Source organism: Apus apus, chromosome 10, assembly GCF_020740795.1.
Source record: "Apus apus isolate bApuApu2 chromosome 10, bApuApu2.pri.cur, whole genome shotgun sequence".
Lineage (NCBI taxonomy): Eukaryota > Metazoa > Chordata > Aves > Apodiformes > Apodidae > Apus > Apus apus.
This window is the reverse complement of record NC_067291.1, coordinates 18,690,813-18,713,458: the sequence shown is the minus strand read 5'-3', so window position 1 is coordinate 18,713,458 and position 22,646 is coordinate 18,690,813. Positions and strand designations below refer to the sequence as shown.

General features: G+C 46.8%; 1 protein-coding gene across 1 annotated transcript in view; it reads right to left on the bottom strand.

Annotated features, from left to right (window-relative positions):
- Positions 1-13,162: 13,162 nt before the first annotated feature.
- The window catches only part of PLEKHO2 (pleckstrin homology domain containing O2), a 28,894-nt gene continuing 19,410 nt past the window's right edge, over positions 13,163-22,646 (bottom strand). The window contains exons 5-6 of the mRNA XM_051628590.1: positions 20,470-20,568; positions 13,163-17,853 (exon numbers count right to left, since the gene is read on the bottom strand). Coding sequence (XP_051484550.1) covers positions 16,615-17,853; positions 20,470-20,568 — 1,338 coding nt within the window. The 3' untranslated portion in view covers positions 13,163-16,614. The remainder of the gene's footprint in view (positions 17,854-20,469; positions 20,569-22,646) is intronic.

The window sequence follows — 22,646 nt, the reverse complement described above, 5'->3', positions numbered from 1 at the left end:
GCCCAGCGCTCCCGCCTCCGGGGCGGGCTGGCTGGCTGCCGCCGCTGCAGAACGCCCCTTTCCCTGCTCGTTAAAGGAGAAGAAAAGAAAATAAGAGCCCCTTCCTGACAGAGGCGACGTTTTCGGGGCCGTTTCGGGATGCCCCGAAGGAGGGAACCCCCGCTGCCGCCATGTCGGTGAGGGGCCCGCAGAGCTGTTACCTCAGCGCAGCTCGGCTCAGGGCTGTTGCTTGGAGGCCGTAGGCGGTTTAATTCTGTTTCCAGACCGATTTTGGAGGGCAGGGATTTCTATCCTGTGGGAAATACGGGGTGGGTTGTTGTTTTTTTTTTTTTTTCTATTTCCCAAAAGCAGAGTTGAGGGTTTGGCGTTTCCAGGGGATGAGGGGCTCTTCCCTGCCACACGGCCTGCGCAAGGCAGCGGGTGCAGGCCAGGATTAAAAGTGCTCTTCGCCCGGAGTTTTAGTTCTCCTATTTCAGCTTCTGGATCTGGTTTTGTCTTTTGTTTTACGTTTTGATAGTATGAGGAGGAAGAAACCAGGCAATGGCTGAGCAGAGGTTGCGAGAAGAATCACACCTCTTTCAGGGAGGTCTGAGGTAAACAGGAAAAAAAAAGGTCCAAAAGAGCAGAAAAATGACAAAACTGGGTGCTTGGTCCAGTCGGTGTTGTCCATCTCCAGGCTGGGACATGCTGCTGTCCCTTCACAAAGTCCCAGGTAGTGGCTCTCCTGGCAGCAAATCTGCCCTGGAGCTCCATGGGGGCCACTCCTCTGCCACAGCCATTTCTTGTGCAAGGTGTCTGGCCTAGGTCTGGCCCCCACAGCTTTCCCTCCGTATCTGATTTGTCAGGGTAAGTGTGGCACACAAGGGGTCCCTGCTCCTTGCATTTTCTTGCCTTTCCTTTGTTTGCTTGGACTCAGTCTTGCAACCGATACGGGGTGACACCTTGACTGATGCCTCAGGTTGATGGGGCAAATGCCGTTTGTTGGTCATCAAGTTAACAGAAAAGTGGTGTGAGGAGAAAGGAATAACCTGTTCTACAAACCCAGGGTGGGTTTAAACCACTGGGAGGATGATTAGCAGGACTGGGCTTAAATCACAATAGGTAGGACTTCAGCTTCTGTGTGTGGCTTCCCAGTGCCCAGGAGCAGAAAGGCAGGTTTCTTTGCTGCTGTCTCGGGATAGGAGAGGTGACAGCGGATCTGTGCTCCCTCCCTGCACCATGTTGGCCTACAGACTTGGTCCTTGTCCTGGGCCCCTCTCCCCCCCTCATCAAGACCCCCGGAGGAGCCTGCCCTGCTCTCCAGCCTCCCGTTCGGCGCGGGTTTGGGCTGCGGGGACACACCGGTGCCGGCCACCACACGAGGGGGCCAGTGCTGTTCACCCGCCATGTTCTGCCGCAGCGAGCGATGAGCTCCAGGGTGCAGCCAGGGCTGTTCCCTGGGCTCACGCCAGTTTGGGGGGAACACTCCTGTCCCGGGGACCCTTGTGCGGGTCCGTGCTGCTCCTGCGAGAGCGTGGTGGGCGATGCGGAGAGTCAGGCAGTGCCCCCGGGGGAGGCGGAGATGAGGAGACCCTCTGCTCCTCCAGAAATGTTCTTCTGAGGCCACAGCTACACCAGAGCTGTCTTCGGGGCAGGGAGCAGCAGGGCTGAGCCAGTGGTTTCCATCGTATGAAGCCCACTGCTGAGGGTCTCTGTGGCCAAGTAGTCCTGCTGTGGGGACCACGAGCAGGGCTTGGCCTGGGGAGGTAGACTCTTAAGCTCTTGAGCCGACCCAGATTATGTGGGGGTCTGTGGCTAGCTGCTGGTCTCAAAGCTTTGGGTTTGTGTTTTGTTTTCCTTTTATTCAAATTTTTAAAAATCCCTCTCTGTCAGAAAAGCAAACATAAGGTCTGTCTGGATAAAGGGGAAGCTCTTCTTCTGTACAATAGCTCAATGGGTAGAACATCCTCCCCGAGGAAGGGGGAAAGCTAGGTTTGATCCTTACTTCTGCTGGAGGGGAGATGCAGACCCTGGTCTCCACATGACCCCAGAGAGTACCATAATCGGCAGGCTGCGAGCATGTCTGGTGCAGAGTTTTTCTTGCTCTTTCCTGTTATTTTAAATAATTAATGGATTTGATGGAGCAGGGAGTGGAGAAGGCAGGTGTCCTGTCTCCCTGGAGAGCAGTCTGTGCACCAGGCGAGACAGTCTTGCTCGCTCTCTCTCTCTCTCTCGATGAATATTTAAGTGTCTTTAGACAAATGGGAATGGTGCCAGCAGGAATGGCTGAGAAGGGCTGAGCCCCTCCCACAGGGTACCCCAGTGCCTGGGGGCTGGGGAAACTGCCCTGAATAAGGCAGAAAATAATCCCTTCATAAATACTGGGCATCCCAGCCTTGGGTGGAACCTCTGGCTCTGGCTAGTCTTTTGTTACACTGTAAAAGAAATCCTTGGATGGAAAGCTGTTCGGAATTAACCTGCCGCTGTTAATGTAGTCGTCTGCACCTCTTCCAGAGCTTGAATCAGCCAGGACTGATCACCTACAGCTTTTTGCTGCTTCATGCTGACTTTGGAAAAGAAGTAGTGCAGATGTACTGAAAGATTGCAGCTGTTTGTGGGCTTGGGTGTTTCCAGTGGGCAGAAAGAAAAGCATTGTAGGCAGTTCCTTCTGTCCTTGCTAAATAGGTACGTGTTCAGGGGTGGAAGGGCCGAAGACTTTCTGCTGATACTAAGTACAGAATGCTGCAAGGATTTATTAACGACACTGAACACTTGCCTAGTGATCCATTTCTTACCTAACAGACCTAGAAGAGCTTTAGGATTTTTCCACTAAAGTTGTAGCATAATGAATGACAGGGCGAGGTCATAATTTGAGCTCTTCTAGTAATATATTCCAGATATTGACCCCATCTTCAGAAAGGTGTTAAAATTTTCAACTTTATTTCACTTGAAGAATAATTTTTGCTGAGCCTACATGCTCTTTCTCAATTAGAAGTGAAGCTCTCTGGCATAGCATTTTGTGCTCTTACCTTGCATGCACAATTTTTATGTGTTAGTTTAGGATAATAATTATTTTCAACCTCCATTCAAAAATAGACTCAGGCTGCTTAAATTCCTGCCATTTAAAAATGTGCCTCTGTTTGCTCTCTGGTTTAGTTGGATACACTGTGATTTTCATGTCAGTCAAATTTGTAGCTATCCATGTAATACAGCCCACAAACTAGTATGTGTTTATGCAGAAACAGTTGCTTACCTAAAGGTTTAGCAAGTTGGACTTTAATTTATAATCTTCCTTTGGAAACAAACCTGGAAGGTGGCTCCTCCTGCCTGCAGCTTCCTGTAGTCCGGGAAGCCAAGCCTGTGTTTCCCAGGAGCTGCCCACAGTGGGGGAGCTGTGCTCAGAGAACAGCCTCCTGCCCTAGAGGATTGTCTTTTCTGACATATACTGCCACAGTCAGGAAACTGAATATTGCATGGAAGTGGGGATGACCACGTTCCTTTTTCAGTGCTGATGGACTTTTGACATGACTGGGTGCCAAAGAGTGCAATGTGCTGAGATAGCACCCATGGGCTCTGCATAGCAGCACCTAAACCAGATCCTTTGGGCAACATGGTGTCTGCCGTTGATGCCATGAGGAATTGTGTATTTGTGCTGCTTTATGTCCCTGCTCTAGGAAAGGGACTAAGCATAGCAGCTGTGTTTGCAAGCTGTGCTTCCAGCTATGTCCCATGAGAATGGAATACATGTTAGAGCTCTGGCTACATGGCTTCACGTGTGGCTCCATCTTATTTATTTTTTGTCCAGGCTAGGCTTTTAGTTGTTGTGTAGATTAGGTTATTTTTGGTGCTTTCTTTGATAACTGTTGCTGTGACATGCTGTGGAGCCAAAACTGCTCTGGGAACATCCCAGTAATACACACAAACATCAGCCCTGTAGCTTCTAACAGTCAACATATGAAGCTTTCAGAAACCCTGGACACCTAACGGGACTCCACAAACCCCCTGTGGGAGCCTGAGAAGGGATCCAGCCCTTTCCTCAAAGGCTGTATTCATCTCCTTGCAAGGCTTCCACAGAGGAACAGCTTGTTAGGGGAACCTGTGGAGCTTGGAAGCTTTTGCCAGTAATAATTCAGGCCTGACTCTGAAGTCAAATTTTTAGTTAAACAGAGACTGTCTGACAACTAGATTAAACACAGACGGCATCTGAGTGAGCTCGATGCTTCAGGTTTTTGTCAGTGTCCATTTCAAGAGCCTGTAATTCTGTTTTTCCTGTCTTCCCAGACTCAGCTCATCCTGTGTAGTGTTTCAGACAATGCAGAATGAGGTATTCCAGCAGAGCTGTTGCTCCTAGCTCAGGAAGCAGCCTCTATCACCAAATTATGTTCTCTGTCTAGGCTTAGGAATAATCCAGTATTATGGGATTGGGAGGAAGTCACATGTTAGAGAAATTGAAGGGTTTTTTTGTTTGTTTTTAAGGAAGAGTCTCAAGGACATGTGAGAGGGTGGGTGAGTGAGCAAGATGCTCCTCCATGGGGTTGACACAGATAGTTCTATCCATGTTAACAGCAACTGGAAGTTTCAACTGGTGATTTTAAACTTCTTTCTCCTGTCACTCTCACTTCCCAAAGTCGATAGGCCTCTAAATCCCTTGAGAAGATAAATGGGTTTAAGCTTCTATGTAGCTTTGAAAGTGAAGCTTACACTCAGTTAGTGCAGTGGCTGGGGTTGTTCCTGATGATCAGGTCACTCCTCTTGATCTTTGACCTTCACTGGTCCAAGCATGATCCCAGCCCTCCCTGGCTGGAATGTGATGCTTAGCTGAGCAAGTGTTTGGTTATGGGAGGTGGGAACGGCTGCATCCTGTAAACCAAGCAATAATCGGATACTGAATCCTAATCCCCTTGCTGACATGCCTGCAGGCAATGTTTTATTCTCTTTCTCTTGCATGTGTAAAGAGAGGCAGCATCCTCTGCTTCCTTGGTCTCTGAGGACTGTCTGGCTCTTAAAGGCAGTCTTTTCCCTGCCTTTTTCAGGACAAAACTGCAGCTGAAATGCAGGATTTTATAACCATAAACCCGAAGCACTGAAACCTACTCCCAGCGGCACAGCCCTGAGCTGCTCTTATGTCATGCTGTGGGACTCTGTGCAAAATCTGAAGTAGAAAAATGTTGTGTTTGAGCATTTAACAAAAGTGAGATGGAAGGAAAGGCTCACTGAGCTGTGATGCCATCACTCCCTTCTCCTCTGATTCCACAGTAAACCATGGAGTGCAACAGGAGCAGGGAAGCACACTGCCAGGAGGCAGCAGTGCAGCTTTGGGAGTGTTTTATTTCTCTCCCTGCAGCAATTTTCTTCCAGAGCCCAAAACATCTGTCTCTGTCTCCAGCCACATGCAAGTGCACCAAAAAGAGTTTTGTTCCAAGCCTAATGAGTAATTTCATGGTCTTGGAATTGGAGGCAGGGGAAGGGGGTTAAGACAGCAGTTGGAGTCATGAGCTGAACAAGGAGCTCTGCTGATGTCAAATCGCATCCTGGCGACTTTTTATTTTATTGCAGCCCACCGGGCTTCCCTTTAAAGTCTGCTGCTAGAGATACTGGTAGTCAATGCAGAAACAGCTTCTACATGGGCTGCTGCATTCCAGGGGCTTCCTCACTTCTGGCCACAAGAAGCAACATGGAAAATAATGACATCAGTGGAGAGGAGGTGGGGGAGCTCAGCTGGGCGTCAGCTCTGCTCTGTTTGTGAAGAGAGCATATGTGAATGCAGAAAGTCCTTTGCTGTCCTGCTTCTGGCTTCAGTGCTGTGTGCTCATAGAAAGAGGGATGAGGGAGCAAACAACCCTGGGCAGATGTGTGATCACATTGCTTGAGTTGCCCCGCGGATGGTGCTGAGATGTGGTTTTGCACATGGGCTGAGAACAGATACAGAATGAGCTGATTCGAGTTGTCGCTGGTCGCAGCAGACATTAAAAAAGCACAAACCTCAGCTTTCCCTCTGAGGAGGGCAGGGTTATCTGCAGAGAGAGATAATCTGTACAGAGCACAGGAAACAGAAGGCAGATGCTGTCATATGTTTATTGTATGTTTCCACCACTGGGTCTTCCTTTGGGATGGGCTTGCAGATCCCAGGCCCTGGAGCAGGACTTGCACCACTCCATGGATGCAAGATGCTGTGTTTATCTAGGGCAGAAGAATACACAGAGCTCTTCCTCCACCTGCCCAGGTTCTTCTGGTCTGCAGAGGAAGTTTATATTCACTTGCTGTGACTCAGCTATAGAGCCTGGCTCATTTTCATGCTGTTACTCATAGAAAGGGAAAGCCAAATGGCAACCAGTCTGTGCCTGTAGACACCTGTAATTCTCCAGCTTTCTGCTTTTAATCTCTGGATGAGTTTCTGTTTATCAGCACTAACACACTTACCCTGCTGAAGCTTGTAATACTTCTCTCTACAGAGAAAAACTCATTAGAAAGTAAAGTTTTCTACCTGTAGAGCTAAGAGGAAGTGTGCTGAATCTCCATGGCTGCTTGTGGAGTTCCCAAAATGGGACTATTTCAAGCAGACACTTCATAGGGGTAGCAACAGGATGGGACCAGATGGAGCAACCACCAGGCAGAGCTGGAAAAGTGTGAAGATTTACTGTAACTCCTGAGCTAGCCTCTGCGGTATGGAGGGAGTTGCTGGTGGTCTGGAGCCTCTCAAAGGTGCTCAGTGCTTGGAGATCCTACTTCTATCAACAATGGCTTGTTGATGACCAGAAATCTGTTTCACCATGTCTCTGGGCTTCTGTCCCATGCCTTGACTCCCCACTGTAATATAAGGACTGCTCGGGGTTCTGTAGGCTGCCAGTCCTCAGAGGAAGGGATGGTGGTTTACTTTGTGTAAGCCTTTGTTGCACTGCCAGCTCAGGAGTCTCTGCTTGAGACGAGACTGTTGCTCACACGTGCATATTTTGTCCACTCATCAGGGTGCAGGGAATTGGGTTCTGGTTCCTTCTCTTCCAGCACAGTGGGTGGGTTATTCCATGCTAGAGACCACAGGAGCATGAGTCTAATTTGAAAACCTCACCCAAGATCTGCACAGAGAGGCTTTAGCTGTGAGGTGGGAACCAGTGTGTCCCCCTACAGCTGGGCCAAACCCAGCCTTTCCCATTTCAGCCTCATTCCATGTAAAAACCACAGCACAGCCCTTCCTGCACTGCACAGGAGAGCACAGAGCAGAACTCCAGGTGGGTGGGCTGTCAGAGGACAAGGAGGGGTCTGGGGCCTGGGGCCTGGAGCAGGGGTTTCAGAGTTTAGGCAGTTTCCTCTGGGTTACAGCAAGCTCATGTTCAAGCTCTCCCTTCTCAGCCCTGCCTACTGCTGGGTGAGAGGCCACTCTAAGGTTCTGCTCTCTCATCATTGGCCTCGATCTCATCTAAAGAGCTTCCATCAGAATTGTACTGTGGACTCTGAAATGAAAAGCTGGTGTTTCAGTTATTTTCTGGTGGAAAAATATTTAATTGGAAAAATTCCTCTGTGGCCTTGGTATGCTTTCAGCTGGCATCCTGCCGGCCCCTCTCTGAAATATTGCTGATGTTGAGTGCAAGCTCTTCTTGTGAGGCTGGTTTCTTTGGTTGCAACCCTTGACTTAGGCTTCTTTTTACCTTGAGCAGATGGTAGGAGTTGGCCAGTTATTACGTGGCACTGAAGTGACCTTCCGGGGCTGCATTCATGTCCTTTTGCCCTTCACGGCACAGCACGGTTGAGTTCCTGTAGCATTTAAGGAGCAGCCACTGCCCTGCCGCTTCTCCTTGTCTGCTGTTAATACTCACCACCGCCCCCAGCTCTGGCAGCCGTGTTTGCAAAAAGCTCTGTGGGCAGGGGAAGCAAGCTGGTTTCATCATGACAATGTAGTTGTCCTTTTAAGGGAAAATTCCCTCCGGGAGCCAACCCTCAATTACCTCCTGCTCCAGTGCCTTCTTGTTGGCGATGGCTTGTAGCACAGCAGAGTTTTCAGCCACAGTAACTCTGTCGAACACCTAACAACTCCGGAAAAAAAAAAAAAAAAAAGCAACCTCTGTTGGCCTCTGTTGTTTGCTGCATCTAGAAATTGGAGTCAAACCCAAAGGGCTGGCTTCCCTCATCAGTGCATTTGTGCAGAACCAAGCTGTGGACATTACATCTTCAAACTGAGATGCTATTCCCATGATATTAATGGGGCCAGATGCAGATACTGTGTTTTTCCCTAAAAAAGCCCCTTGCTAGATTCAGGAACTCTTGGTAGTACAATTCTGGTGATAATCAGCCGACCCAAGTGTCTGCTCCATGCCAGGAAACTGGGGTAGGCAGTGGCTGCATCTCAATTTGCTGTTACCCGCTGTGGTGGGGCAGGGGTTCCTCCAAGGGTCCTGCTTCTGAGGCCAAAAAATTACTTCTATTCTGCTGACATGTCTCATAGTCCACAGGGGTGATGTCGAAGCAGGATGGGGCTGTGACAGAGGTCACCCTCTGCCTCTGTCACAACCAGCAGAGCAGGAGTGTGCAGAGCTGTGGAGAACAGCCTGTGCTCTTTCCATTCTATAGGAATGGCAGCTTTGGCTGCAAGCCCCCAAACTGACATCTCTTGTGTTTAGCACTGAAAATGCTTTATTCCAAATGAGCTGTTTACCAGAAGAACATGACACGGCTGAATGCAAACTTGTCACATGAATGAGACCAGACTCCTGAAAGAAGTTCTAGGGACTGCTTCTTTTGACATCTGCAAGTTCATTGTGATTGTTTGAGACAATAGCATTTTCTCTCTGGGCAGTAGCAGATGCAATTAAAAAAAACCCCAAACCTTGTACCTGTGCAGCTACTGTTGTCTTGAGCCAACAGAAATGAATCACAGCCTGTGGTGTGACTTGATCATCTGAGGATTAAATGATGCTTCTTGAAGGAAACAGTCAGAGAAGGGCCAGGCTGGATCCCTGTGCCCCATTTTGAGGTGTGAAATGCACAGGAATCCTCTCCTGTCTGCCTGGAGGTAGACTGAAAGACCTTTCCCATCTTCTCAGCCTTCCCAGGGGTTTGAATTCTCTTCCCCTTTCTAAAGCAAGGAAAAAAATTGAACATTTTTGAAAACTTCTGTAAGCAGACAGGAAGCAGTCAGATGAGCTCCACCAAAATATGTAATTTCATACTTTTAAAAACTCCTAGGGTAAATTACCTAAAAAAATTGTAAATTAACTCAAGTGTAGAAATTGTGTTTTCATGCTGCAGAGCAAAACTGTCCCCTTTTGAAATGTCAGATTTTCAAAGCTTCTTTTGTACATTTTTTTAAACCATGACACTTTTCCAAATCTGTCATCCTCTGTTAACAGTTTCAGTTGCTGTTCTACCCTGAAAATGTTTTGCCAGAAAATGTCTTTCCAGCAATTCCCATGAGGCCCCAATTCCACCCTTGGAGTTGGGTGGTTTTGATAGAAAGGCAAAGAAGTAGGGCTGAGCTGAGAACAATATTGTCATTCGAGTACACTACTATTGTTTGAACTGATGACCTTTCATTAGTTCCTGGCAGACAAAAACAAGTGGAATTTATTTGCCTTCTTTAGGAAATTCAACCCATGCTGTTGAAAATTCAGCGTTGCTCTAGAGAAAGAGCTGACCAGAGGCTTGGTTGCTGGGACAAGATTATCTACATGCTGGGGACTGGCACCCGAGAAGGTAGGTTCAAATCTCTATCTCCTGTGATTTCTCATATGACATTTGGCCATGTTTTGGTTTGGGGTTTTTTTTCTTTCAGCTTCATTTCCCCTTCACCACTGTTTCTTGCAAAGACATCTAATACATGCAGAGCTGGGCAGCGTTTTGCTGTCATGGTGATGTGGTCTAAACAAACCCAGAGTATTTTGCCAGTATTTCAAAACTGTCTTCTTGTTGCAGATGAAATAGCAGAGGAACTTGCAGTTTTGTTTGCACAGATCCTTGTCCTGTTAGTCATGCTGGCTTGCATGTTTGTTGGACTTTTGGAGATCTTTGAGTGTTTTATCAGTTTCAGTGATAAATATCCCAGTGTGCTAGATAACTTGCATTGAAATCTGCATTAAAAATTACAGCATTTCTCTTTGAAGAAGCATTTATTTCTGTGCAAGGGAGGTTTATCTGGAAAGAAAAAATAATTTTCCTCCAAAACTACTTGAGTTTTTTAGGGTGGGAGGGAAAAGTAGTAATATAAATAAAAAATCCACCAAGCATCTGAAACCCATTTAGAGACCAAGAGGGAATGAAATCTTTCAATAAGGGGTAATGGAAAGCCAGTAACCAGCTTTCAAAAATCCTCATTTCTGGATGTGACCCTGATGTGTAGGTCTGAGGGGAAGGTGAGTTTGGACTGGTTTGGACATCCTCACCCATGAAAGGGAGTTGGTACTTCACATTGCCTCCCACATCCTGCCTTCTTCTTGCCTCTGACCTCTTCTCCAGTACACCCCCTTCCAGACTCTGCTCCATATGACTTTCTCTTTCCTCCCAGAACATCTCCAAAATACTTCCAAGTTCTTATTTCTCATTTAAATCATCAACAGGGTACATTTAACAGCTATCTGTAGGATTTGCCTTATGTTCCATGCTCTTATGGGGTAGTAATAATGGTTCTTTAACTCTCATTGCCCACAGAAAGCAGGATGTTGGGGGCCACTCCTATCCCTGCTAAGGGTCAGAAAAGTCACCAAAAGACAAATTCTCAGAATTAGTACTTTTTGTTTGTTTGTTTGTTTGCTGTTTTTAGGAGTATTTCATCTAGTCATCTAATGTTTAGGTTGTCTAGTGTTTGTTGAAAAATGTCAGTAGTCCACCAATTAAAAATGAAAGTATCTGCTGTGGGAGAATGGGCTTGGAGCTGAGCTCTTCAATACTCTGTGCCTTGGCCTTCATTCTGCAGGATGAGAAGCTCCACTGCCTCTCCTGACTGCACTACAAGGTGGAATTCATTCATGGCCGTAAAACGTCTTAAGATCTTCCTACAGGAAGCTGCTATAAAAAATTCCCATAGTGCTGCTCATCAAAAAAATGGGTGGAGTTCTATCTTAGGTTCCCAGCAGTTTGATTCCATCCATTCATTTATTTTGAGCAAATAATTTAAAAATTAATTTCCTGACTTTTAAAAATGCCTGTGTTCCAAAGTGTAAATTTATCCTCCATGGGGATGGAGAAACCAGCTCATGAGTCCAACGGGGATGAGCATTAAGGATGTTTTCTTGGCAGTGGCACAACTAAAACTTAGGGCAGCTTCTATCAACACAGTGCTGAGCTTTCTAGGAATCACTTGTTCTGGCAGAGAAGGGGTTTTAGATGGGAAGGTGGGGAAGAACTGAAGTCTGGAGCAGAAGAGCAGAAGAGAAGAAAGCTGAGAAGAGCAGGCCAGGCTGAGGAGGTGTGAGCAGGGTCTGCAGGAGATTTCCAGGGCAGCACATTTATCATTCCACAGCTCCCCAGAGAGCTCCTTTCCTATGACAAGCTTTCCCAGCCATCCCTCCTGTAATAACTTCTTAGAAATGGGATTTTGCAATATTCAACAGAAGCTTATGTTTGTTTTTTTTCCTATAGGTGTGAGTACACCTACTTTACACATAATCTTTAGTAAAGATGCACTAAGGCAGGATTTCTTCACCATTTCCTCACACTTCCTCTTTTACAACCTCTGAACTGACACCACAGGTAGCTCAGGCAGAGGGGACAGATGCTGTACAGAACTAAATAAGCCTCCAGCTGCTCTCTAAGTGAAACTGGTGGGACTGGGTCTGTGATACTTCAGAGGTGATGGAAAATATATGGCTTAAAGTAGCTCAGACAGCAGGATTGCTGCTGAGAATTAAATAATGAATGTTTTGTTACATCACATTGGTGGTAGTCACAAGAATATTCTGGGTTGCTTAGTGAGGTAAGGTGCTGGAAGAACATGGTGACTAAGTTTTCTGGAATAAATTAAGCACTGGCTTTGGGAAGTATGTGAACTTGCATAGCACAACAAACCAGGGATCTCCATTCTCTAAACATGGTGGATATTTTCTGTGCCTGCAAATTTTCTAACTCTTCAGCTGGAAAGGGGAAATCTTGGAGAGCTTCACTGTCGATGACTCATATTTCAGATAAAACATTTTTTTAATAGCAAGAATAATTAGTCATCAGAGTAAACAAGCCAATGCTATACCAAGTCCTTTGGCACCCTGGGACTCTAAGAACTCTTGCTGCTCTTTTTCAGTTGCAAATGACTGAGTTCTGCAGGATTTGGATGCAACCTAGGCCCTGCATTTTCTATTTCAGATTACGCAGTCCCTTCAAACCAGTAATCCATGACTATACATTAAATTAAAAGGAGTCAGGCCAATGCTTCATTTGCTAATACTATGTATGTTTACATTTAGGGGATTTTTAATCACATTTCACATAGTGCTAGGCACTTCCCTTCCTTACCAACACAAATTTAAGGCCCAAAGGTGATGCGTTGTCTGCTTAAGTGTGAAGAGGAAGAGATTGCCTTTCTCTGCAGTCTATCTGTAGAAGTCATCCTTGTGTCCTGGAGCTTCCCTTGAGGAACAGCCCCCTTCCCAGCAAGGGGTTAGAGGGTTCGCTAAGCACATTTTTCACCCAAATGAAGCCAAGCTTGTGCAATAAGATGGCACGTGCTTTTGCACTCTTTCCCCTGCTTCCTCATTACTTTTGAATCAAATGACCAGTTTCTTACCCAGTTTTCAGAGAAGGGAAGCAGTCACTTGATAGCAGTTTATCTTCCTGTAGTTTACTGGCATCTGAGCAGGGGAATGAGGTTCTGGTGCTGCTCACCACCAAGGGGACAACCTCCCAGTGAGCTCAACATTTTGTAGACACCAGAGTCCACATGAAGATGTTTAAGGGTAGCCCAGCCAGCATCACTGGAGACTGCACTTGGTAGATGCCTGTTCCAGAGAAGCAGATCCTGGCCTTGGCTGTGCATTCTGGCCAGGGCAGCCAGGCTGGCAGGCAGGGATGCCAGAGGAACTGCAGAGCTCCAGCTCCGTGCCAGCCACAGCCCCCAGCGCTTCTTCTTCCTCTGGGCTTGCGGTTAGTTCACCATGTCCCTCACCCCAGCCTGACCACAGCCTGTGCAGCGTGCCCTCCTCCCCAGCAAAGCCTCAATGGGGGCTCTTCTTTGCTCCTCTTTAGGACAAATGGCTCTTTAAACAGCTCATATTTCACAGGGGGTTTTATTGCCAAATCTAAAAGCTCTTTACAAGCAGGAGACAAAGTGCTGCCTTTCCACAGGCTGCAGCAGTTGCTTTTCAGATCGACATCCACATTTCCTTCCTTGCAAACTCGCTTCCTTCCTGTCACAGACATGTAACCTGGTGGCACAGCCCAAAACACAGACTCACACCCCAGTGCTCCATGCCCAGAGGGTTTTCAGGCACAAAAAAACCCAGCCTTAGTGCAGCCAGAAATTAGATGTAAGTTTAAATGTAAGTATAAAGGAAAATTTAAAAATAAAAAAGTGCATGGTGGCAGGATGTAGACTGAAGATGGGAGTTGCTGTATAAGGTCAGAGCAGGGCAGGATCCTGTCTCTGACTCTCCCCAGCACTACCATTTTCAGAAGAGCACATAAAAACACCCCAGAAGGCAGCTGCAGGAGAAACCACTCTCCAGCCCTCAGCAGGGTCTGACTCATGACCTGAAGGAGAAGAACAAATAGGAAAACTCCAGCAGGAACGTGATGCATATTTTCCTGCCAAGTCCAGGTGAATCAGGCCTGCAGCTGGAGCAGACATAGTAGGATGAAACTGCTAACCCTGTTAGAAAAAAGTAGTTAAAACCAAAGCATTTTCAGCAGTAGTTACTGGTGCTACAGAGATTCCACTTAAGTTATACCTATTTACATGACATAATACAAATCTAATAAGTTTTGTTAGTACAGCAAATACAGTAATTGGCTGTAACTTGTAAAAAGATTTACCTTGCCCATTTCTTTACAGAGATAGGAGGGGGTTTTTTTGTTAATATTCCTACTGATGGGTATTCAGTAAAATGTCAGACATTTATTCATGAGAATATTCAGTATAATATAAAAATATACAGTAAATATAAGTACATCCTGTAGGTTTGGCTGTAACAGGGATGTCTGGGTATTTTCATCAGCACTTTGCCCACACAACACACCCACACAAGATACCACCTGTGAGAGCAAAAGCATTTGTATATAAATTAGGGGACTGAACTATCCCATAAGCTGTTTCCATTTTCCTGGGTTTCCAGTTCCAGGCTTTGATTTGCCCATCCTGGAGTTTAGGACTGGCTTTAGCTTTGGGATATGAACCTGTACCCAGAGTTTGCCCTGGTTTGGGTATATTCCTGTTAGTGTGAACTGCTTTTTCCCCATCTCATTCATCTCTTGTTCTAGAACTGCATCTTGCAGAAGCCTGCCTGCTCTCTGCAGCTGATGTCCCTCCACTTCCAGTGCACACCAGGTTCTGACAGCTCACATTCATACCACACAGTGTTCGGTAAACAAAAGTGCACATGCAGAAAAATACATTTAGATAGCAGATAGGCACTGAATATTGTCTGTGGTATAGCCCTTGTCCTAAGGATGTCTGGAAAGGTGAGTCAGACCCATGGTTCACATTGAATCTACAGCAGCAAATTACATGGATCCAGAGTTTGGTCCGGGCTGTGTGCCTAGGAGTGGGCTTAGGATGTAGGAAGTGTTTGTTTTGAAGCAAAGCTTTTTGGCACCTGAGCACTGAGTGTTTCACTGTGTAGAACTTTCCATGTGAGAGAATAACAAGTGAATTCCCCTGCGATGTCTATGGGTGTCTTGAGAGGGGGACAGACCACTGGAACCAAGGCTGCTTTAATCAAAAGGGGCAGAAGCTTCTATTCTAATCACTAGCTGTCTTGGTGGCTCCAGGTGGTGAAAAAGAGGGTATCTGGAAGCCCTAAGCCAACATTTCTGTGCTCTGACCTGAGGTGCCCCTGCCTAGTCTAAAGAAAGGCTCAGATAAAGCTCTACTGGGCTGCTGCTATGGGAGGTGTTTGCAGCCCACTGCAGCCTTGTGGAACCTGGGAAACTAAGAAGGAAGAAATGGGTGAGCTAAGAGGGCAGTGCTGGCAAAGAGAGAAAGGGGCTTAGACAGTCTGTCATTCCTTAAAATCAGACTGAGAAGATCACCCTTTCCATGCTTCCAGAGTCTGGCTCAGGCAAAGGAGAAGCCCTTTGAGTTGGCATATGATTCTCCTCAGAGCAGCTACAGAAAATAGGGGACCCAGCTAAGGTCCAGGGCTATACAGCAGCGGTGCAAGACATGATTTTATCACAGCTGTAATCACTACAGACCATGGCAGCTGTGGTTGCTCTCAGCAGATGGGCAGGGAAGCTGTGGGAGTTGTGCTAGAGCCTTCTGCAATGCCTCCCTTGGACCCTTCTGAAGCAATGCCTTTAATATACTTAAGCCACAGGGACTAGCCCCAGAATTGAGCATGCAAAATGCTTTTTTCCACCACAAACTCCCAACTAAAGATGTCTGTGCCAAACCATGGCTCTCAGGCTAGCCAGGACACAGCAGGTATGAACCTGTTAAATAGGAAGAGGGATCTCATCCAGACCCACTGCCTGATATACATGTTCCTGTCAACTGACATCCCAGAGAGCAAGCCCAAAGCTAAGGGAACACACATCCCTAAAGCTTCTTCCTGATGGCTCTCCTCAGAAGCTCCTGGACACAAGCTCTCCATGTGCCTGGCTAACTGTTAACAACTATGATGAGGAGTTTCAGAGTTAACAGATAGGTACAGTCCTCAATAAAAAATGTGTTGGGCTGCTAGAAGAAACTCCTTCAAAGTGTACTCCAAGTGTAACCTGCTCTGCGCCTTTGCCTTGACTTCCATATTAATGAAACAGAAGCAATTAATACTTGCCTGGTAATGGTGCAATGAGACTTGGGTTCACTTGTGCAGTTCATAGTACACCCAAAGCTCTGCACAGCCAGACTCAGAGGAGTGCCTTCGTACAGCTGCTCCAGATCTGAGGATGCTACGGGTAGTCAGGAGTTGGCCAGTTTTGCTTGCCTCTGTGTGAGGTCACTTTTCAACTGTGGATGCGGTTTTAGGAGTATATTTGGAGAAGATTAAACCATTTCTCTCTACATTCCTAGATGTCACTGGGCCAGGTGGTCTGGGGAACCTCGCCAGCAAGCGAACACTGACTACTTTTATCCTTAAATGATTTAAATGGGAAACCCAGTAGGTGCCAGTGCAATCTGGTATCTGCTTGTCTGTAAATACAGATAGACAGGGGCTTTTGCTACAATAGCCATCCTGTTCCTTTCAAAAAATGTTTGGTTTGATTACCAGTAATTTTTAAAGCCTGATCCACTGAAAGGACTTTGGACTGAGTCCTTACAGAACATTCACATTTCAATGTCATGTAACCTTCTGCTGTGCTAAGAGGATTAGAACCAGACTGATGTGTACAGCATGAAGAGAGAGAGAAAGATGCTATAACTGAAAGCTCAGTTCTGTCCCATATACACGGTGTGTGCACAGCAAAACACCACCTTTTAAACACTGGCCTAGCAACAGTACAAATCATAAATGGCAAATGTTCAGCTTTGATTTTGAGAGAGAAATGTCTTGGAAGAGTATGTCAGGGAGCACTTCTCCTATAAAGAGTCACTAGATCCTTTTGCTTTTCTTTCTGTTTCTGTGTTGCTTCTTTTTTCAGTTCTCCAAGACCTTTGATTTCTTGCAAAACTTGTGTAGCTTGCCGGAGTTGTTCTACTGCCTCGTTGAGCAATGTCTCTGCCATCACTGGGGGTCCATTCCCCTCCTGGGCCTGCTCCAACCCTTCACGTAAAACCTTCTGCAGAAGTTTTTCTGCCTTTTCCCTTTCATTAGCAACTTTCTCCTCCATTTTAGCTAAGCAGTGATGGGGATCCTTGGGAAAACCTTGGCCTGGAAGTGCTCTCTTTGTATTTTTGGAATCAGACAGCAGGTCTCCCAGAGAAGAACTGCGAAGTTTGAGACCTGAAGTGTTTTCTACAGACTCATTCTTCTCAACAGTTGCTTTTAGACTCTCATGGCCTGTTTCTGTAGGTAAGGAAGTCTCTGTCTCTTCTGCTGAAATTTGCTGTTCCTTCTCAACAGAGATTGTCCCATTTCCTTCTTCAGTTTCAACCACTGGGGATGTGGACTCAGCTGCCTCACTGGCTGTGATCCCATTCACTGGGGGCTTGGAGCTGCTGGACTCCAAGCCTTCTCTATCCCCAGCTTCTAGATCCCCATGGCTGGACTGCATTGTGGCTAGCATTTTTTCTGACAGAATCTTAGGAGGAACCAGAGGCTTTGTGACATCTGCAGCAGCAATCTCAGCAAAGTTGTCTTTGCTACTGTCTCCTGGTGATTTCAAGTCTTCTGTGTTTTTAGGCTCAGGGATTGATTGGTCCCAGGCTACTTTTAGCTTGTCTGGCATGCTCTTGGGAAGAGGAATTGGAGCTTTTGCCATGCCCCTGTTGCTGACCTCAGTATGGTTCTCTCTGTTCTCCTCATTTGGTGCTTGGGATCCTTCCACATTCTCCTCTGGGCTTACAGAGTCCTCTTCCTTGGCATTTACATTGTCCTTTGATGCTAGGCCTTCCTTAAGCTTCTTATCTGGGGGCAACGGAGGAGACAGAGGTTTTTTATGTTCCTGGTCAGGAACGTCGTTCTCTGCATCTTGGTTTTCTTTTGTGATGGTGGGTTTTGCAGGTGGCATAGGTGGCTTTGGAGTTTCTTTCTCAGGTGGTGCATTCTCACTTTCACTCATGGTGGAATCCAAGTTTGGTGGTCTGTTGTCTACTATATCCAGGTCTAGTCGCAGGATTCCATCTGATGTCAACTTAGCAGCCTGAAATACAAGGGAGAATTTTTTCATTATCTGTCCCCTTATCAATCCTTTGCTCCATCCTTTACCTTCCAGTTGAAGTGCAAGACCCTGACAAATAGCAAGGCAAGTGAGGGGTTGCTGCTTCACACATCCACCCCATTTATACTTATATCTGTTAAAACTGCAAGGACAATCTGACTGATTGATAACAAAATAGTGCTCTTAAGAGCAGCTTTTTCTGTAGCTCAACAGCAATCTATGGTGTTGGCCCTTCTTCCACAGAGCATCACCCTGTGCTACCCTCTAACAGCAGCAGCCAGCTCTACCAGCCTTAATAAGTGAAACCCGATGTGATCTGCCATGCTAAAATGTAATGAGCTATGATAAACACCAAACAAGTCACCCAATAAAGAAAGATGGGTCAAGTCATGTCCATTGCAGCAAGTCTCAAGTGCAATGAGTGAAGAACTTCCAACCTCTGTACAGTCCCACTTCTTCCCCACACCAACACGTTCTGTCAACATCGTGTTTTTGCTGCTGAGTAATTTTCTGCAGCAACTTGCACAAGAATATCAAGCCAATGAACCATAAGCAGTCAAGAATTAGGACAAAAGCACATAACTTATTTTACTACTTCCTTTGAGAAGAAGGTCTCAAAGCCTCTTCCACAGTAACCTTATTTCTTGGTTTTCCTGTCCATGTTAGGCAGTCAGCTCTGCCATATTTTACTTGTTTATCCTGGGGTAGCTGAATCCCTCTTTCCTCTTCACTTACAGCATGCCTACCCAAAGCCCACTTGCTTTCTGGTTTTGGGACTGTCATATTTTTACTTGGACATATAAAACAAGTTGATCTTTAGATCGTTTAGCCAGGGATACTATTGTAATACCCTTCCTTCTGCTTGCTTCCTCCGACCTGATGGCCTCCCTGTCTCACAGGGTCAGAGTCATTGGGGATGGAAGGCACCTCTGATCTAGTCCAACCCTCCTGCTAGAGCAGGATCACCTACAGCAGATCATACAGGAACATATCCAGATAGGTTTTGAATGTCTCCAGAGAAAGAGACTCCACAACCTCTCTGGACAGCCTGTTCCAGTGCTCTGTTACTCTGTGTCACCAGGGCTGAGCCTCAGCTGGTTAAACCTCCTTCAAACCACGGGCTGTGTGCAAATGACTCTATTATGAGGGTTTCCTAAAAAGGATGGAATTAGTGAAGACATTGCAGTGTGTAAGCTCAGTGCCCCAGACAGAGAAACACAGTGACAGTTCCTGTCTGAGGGAGCCTAAAAAACACACGAAGGCTTAACTGTAGCCAGGCTCCTGCAGTGCAGGGAGTTTAGTTAAAGTCTCTCCTTGCCTTTCCAGCCCCTTGGAGACATGGAGACAAGCTGCATCCTGGCAGCTTGGCCCTGACCTGTCCTCTCCTGGCCTGACACTGAAAATCATCATTCATCTCATTTCCTTCATGATTCTGCAGCCAGCAGCCGTGATACACATCCTTCTGCAGGCTCCATCCCCTCCCTTTCCCCTCATTCCTGCTTCTGAATTTGTAAGCCAGTTTCTCCTGAATTTGGCTGAAGGTGAGAGGTCTTACAGGGATTAATCTCAGAATTATCTTGTGAATTTACTGAACTGAGTAGAGGAGAGAGATCTTCCTAGTGCCTAGGAAAGGGCTTCTTACCTTCCTGAACTCATATTAGGCAACAGAGAATCCACACTTCATTGCTGCTGTGACTTTTGTCATGTTTTTTCCTGCAGTTTCTGGAGGAGTGGATGGGAATCTATGATTCATTCCCATGCATTTCTCTAGAAGAGACACTCTTCCTCCATTTCTATGCAAAGTAAAAAGTCTCAGGGCATCTCATTTCCTGCACAGAATCATCTGATTGCTGTGCAGACACATAAGTCAGAGTCTTGGAAGTTTGAAGAAAGACGGTCTGATATAAAAACCTTCCTTGGTTGAGATTAATGCTCTGCTAAAATATCAATCTGTCTGTGGCAACTTTTTCATAAATCACAGTAATCAAACATTAGTAAGAACCTCTCTCATGGAAATGAACTGCAGGTTTATTTTGTGGTGGTTTATCTTCCCTTTTTTTTTTTAAAGTGACAGATCCCAAAAATCAGTTAAGAGTAGGCAGGCTAGTCCATAAAACTGCCTGGGAGAATAATGTATTCTGTTTCAGACCTAAGGAAGGGCTTGTAAGCTTGAAAGCTTGTCTGCTTTTTCCAGTTAGCTTAATAAAAAATACAGCTTCTCCCCACAGACCATGCAGTTCTACCTTTAGACCACTGTGGCTACAAAATTATCACTTCTTAGAAAATAAATATAGGAGCTTTAGTCTCGTCTGATTAAAGTGAAACTATAATGGCTCTCACCAGATGGTGAAGCAGCTCATGAGTTATGGAAAGCTAAATATATCAGAATGTGTTACAGCATCTACAGATCTATGGGAACCTGGAGCTTCCTTGGAGAGGTGCTGGAGCAGCCTTTCCTGGAGGAAGCTGTTTCCGTTGTTGACATCATCTGGGCTGTTTCCCCTGGGGTTTTCCCTGGTGTTTTGTGCCTCAGTGGAAGGATCGGCTCTCAGTGATGCCAGCTGGGGAGATGGCCCACCCCAGGGTGGGTGCACCTACCTCCTTTAGGTGATTTCTTGTGGGTGGCCTGCGTCCGTGGGTCATTTTCACTCTGTCCCGAGTTACATGGTCCAAGGAAAGGCTCTCGTCTACTTTCACCTTTGAAAGGGAGGAGGGAAAGAAAAAAGGAAGAGAGTCATTCATTTCTCAAGATACACCTCTAAAGTTCTCACTCACACATGAGGAGATGGAGCATTTGGATCCAGGAGGGTTTTCAATATTTCAGGACTTCAGTCTTTGCCTCAGACCTCAGCTCCAGCCTGCATGCAAAGCCCTGCCCCTATGTGACGATTACTTAAGGTCTCTTTCCTATACTGAGCTGTGTTTATCTATCTCCAAAGCAAAGCATCCAACCTTCAGAGGTTTGTGATGGCTAACCCTCCCTCCACCTCAAGGGCAGGGAAAGAAGGACACAAGGCAGTGTTGTCTTGGCTGCAGTGTGGGCTTGGAGCAGCTCCTGCATGTGGCAGAGCACAGCACCCAAATGGCTGTTGCCATCTTGGAGGTGAAAGCTCATTAATAACCCTGACCTGACTGTGAACTGTATCACCAGCACCTCGTCACAGACCTGCCCTCCTACAGCTCTCGTGACCGCACCATGCTGAAGAGAAGGTGTGAGCAGTGACCTGGATTAATTGCAACTCTAGCTGAATTAACACATTTATTTCCTGGAGTCAGATGAGAAATCCACTGCCTCCCACACGTGGGGAGGGAGATCTCTGTCTCCTGGCAGATATTTGTCCGTGCTGCGATGGCTGAGTCTGCTCCACACAGAGGGGCAGCACCAGTGACTGGGGATGGATTAACATCAGCTTGTCCTTGGGTTTGCTGGCCACTAGTTTGTGCAACAGGAAAACTGGTGAGGGTGATACAGGGATTTAAAGGGAAAAATGTGTCCCAATACCTGACCGATATGGCAGAGTGGTTTTACAGCTCTTTCAGCAGAGAACAGCTAAACCAGGCCAGCTGAGGGCTTGACTTGTTAGCTTGTGCCTGGCCTGTGTGGAAATACTTCAAACCTGAGGTGTGATCTTTGCTGGACTGAATGAGCATTGGAGGCTGGCTCCCTCTGAAGCCAGGTCCTTGTAAGGAGGACAACCCTAGGCCATGGGGCAGGGGGTGGACCTGAGACCCCACCTCCTGTGCTGCTGAGGGTGTGTGCAGAGTCCAGTGCCCAGCAGAGAGCCATGGAGTACCTCCTGACTCTGAGCAGGATTGCATTGCAGGACATCACACCTCCCACCACCTGAAACACGAGAGCAGACCTGGCTGCTGAGCTCCCTGCTGCTGGGATTTGTCCTCCCTGGCTGCTGCTGGTCCCAGCTAGTCTGTTTAATTCCCTGGGCTGCTTCCCACCTGGTCCAAGGGCCTGAGGAACCACTAAACCCCACTACCAGCAAACCCCTGACCCTAACTGCCATTTTCCCTGGCCAAAAAGGAGCATTTTCCAGCCTCTCCTCCTGCCTTTGCCCTCTGTGGAATACAAGCAAAGCCCAGGCTCACAGAGTTCCCATCTCTAGCACTGTATCTGCAGTGCTTAGTGCTTTTCTCAAAACTTGTACTCATTGCTTTGGTTTCCTTTGCTAAACTGATCTTGCCAATTGCTTTGTCCCCCTGTCACCTTGCCCATTTCTTCTTGAATCATTCCTGAGGTGGTGGTTTTGTGCACTTCCTTTCAGTTACTGAAACAACTGCAGAATAGCTACCGTTCTGTTGGTTTAGTTCAGGGCTGGTTTACAAGCTATCAGGGAGCAGGGCAAGGTTAGTCAGGCTCTAGGATGAACAGTTTTTATCCTTGGAGAATTTGGGAGGGTAGGTGTGCTGAGGCCAGTTGAGAAGCAGGCAGGTTTGGCCAGGGCCATGGAGTAACTTCCCACCAGACTTCTCTCCTGACTGCAGGCAGAATAGCTGGTGGACTGAGTCACTGGAGATTTTTCCAGTCTTGATGACTGGGCTCTGTCCTACCCAAGTACCTCCATTTCCAGGCTGCTTGGTAGAGGATCATGACAGCATGGGGAAGACAGGAGCAGCCCCAGCTCTACACAACTCAGCACTTCTGCTGCTTCTCTGCCCCAGCCAGTTCCACTGGGAGAAGGGAACACTCCTGCATTTGCCAATCCCAAGCCCACTGAAGCCACCAGACCCTCACACACTGACTTTGGTGAGCTCCTAGGTCC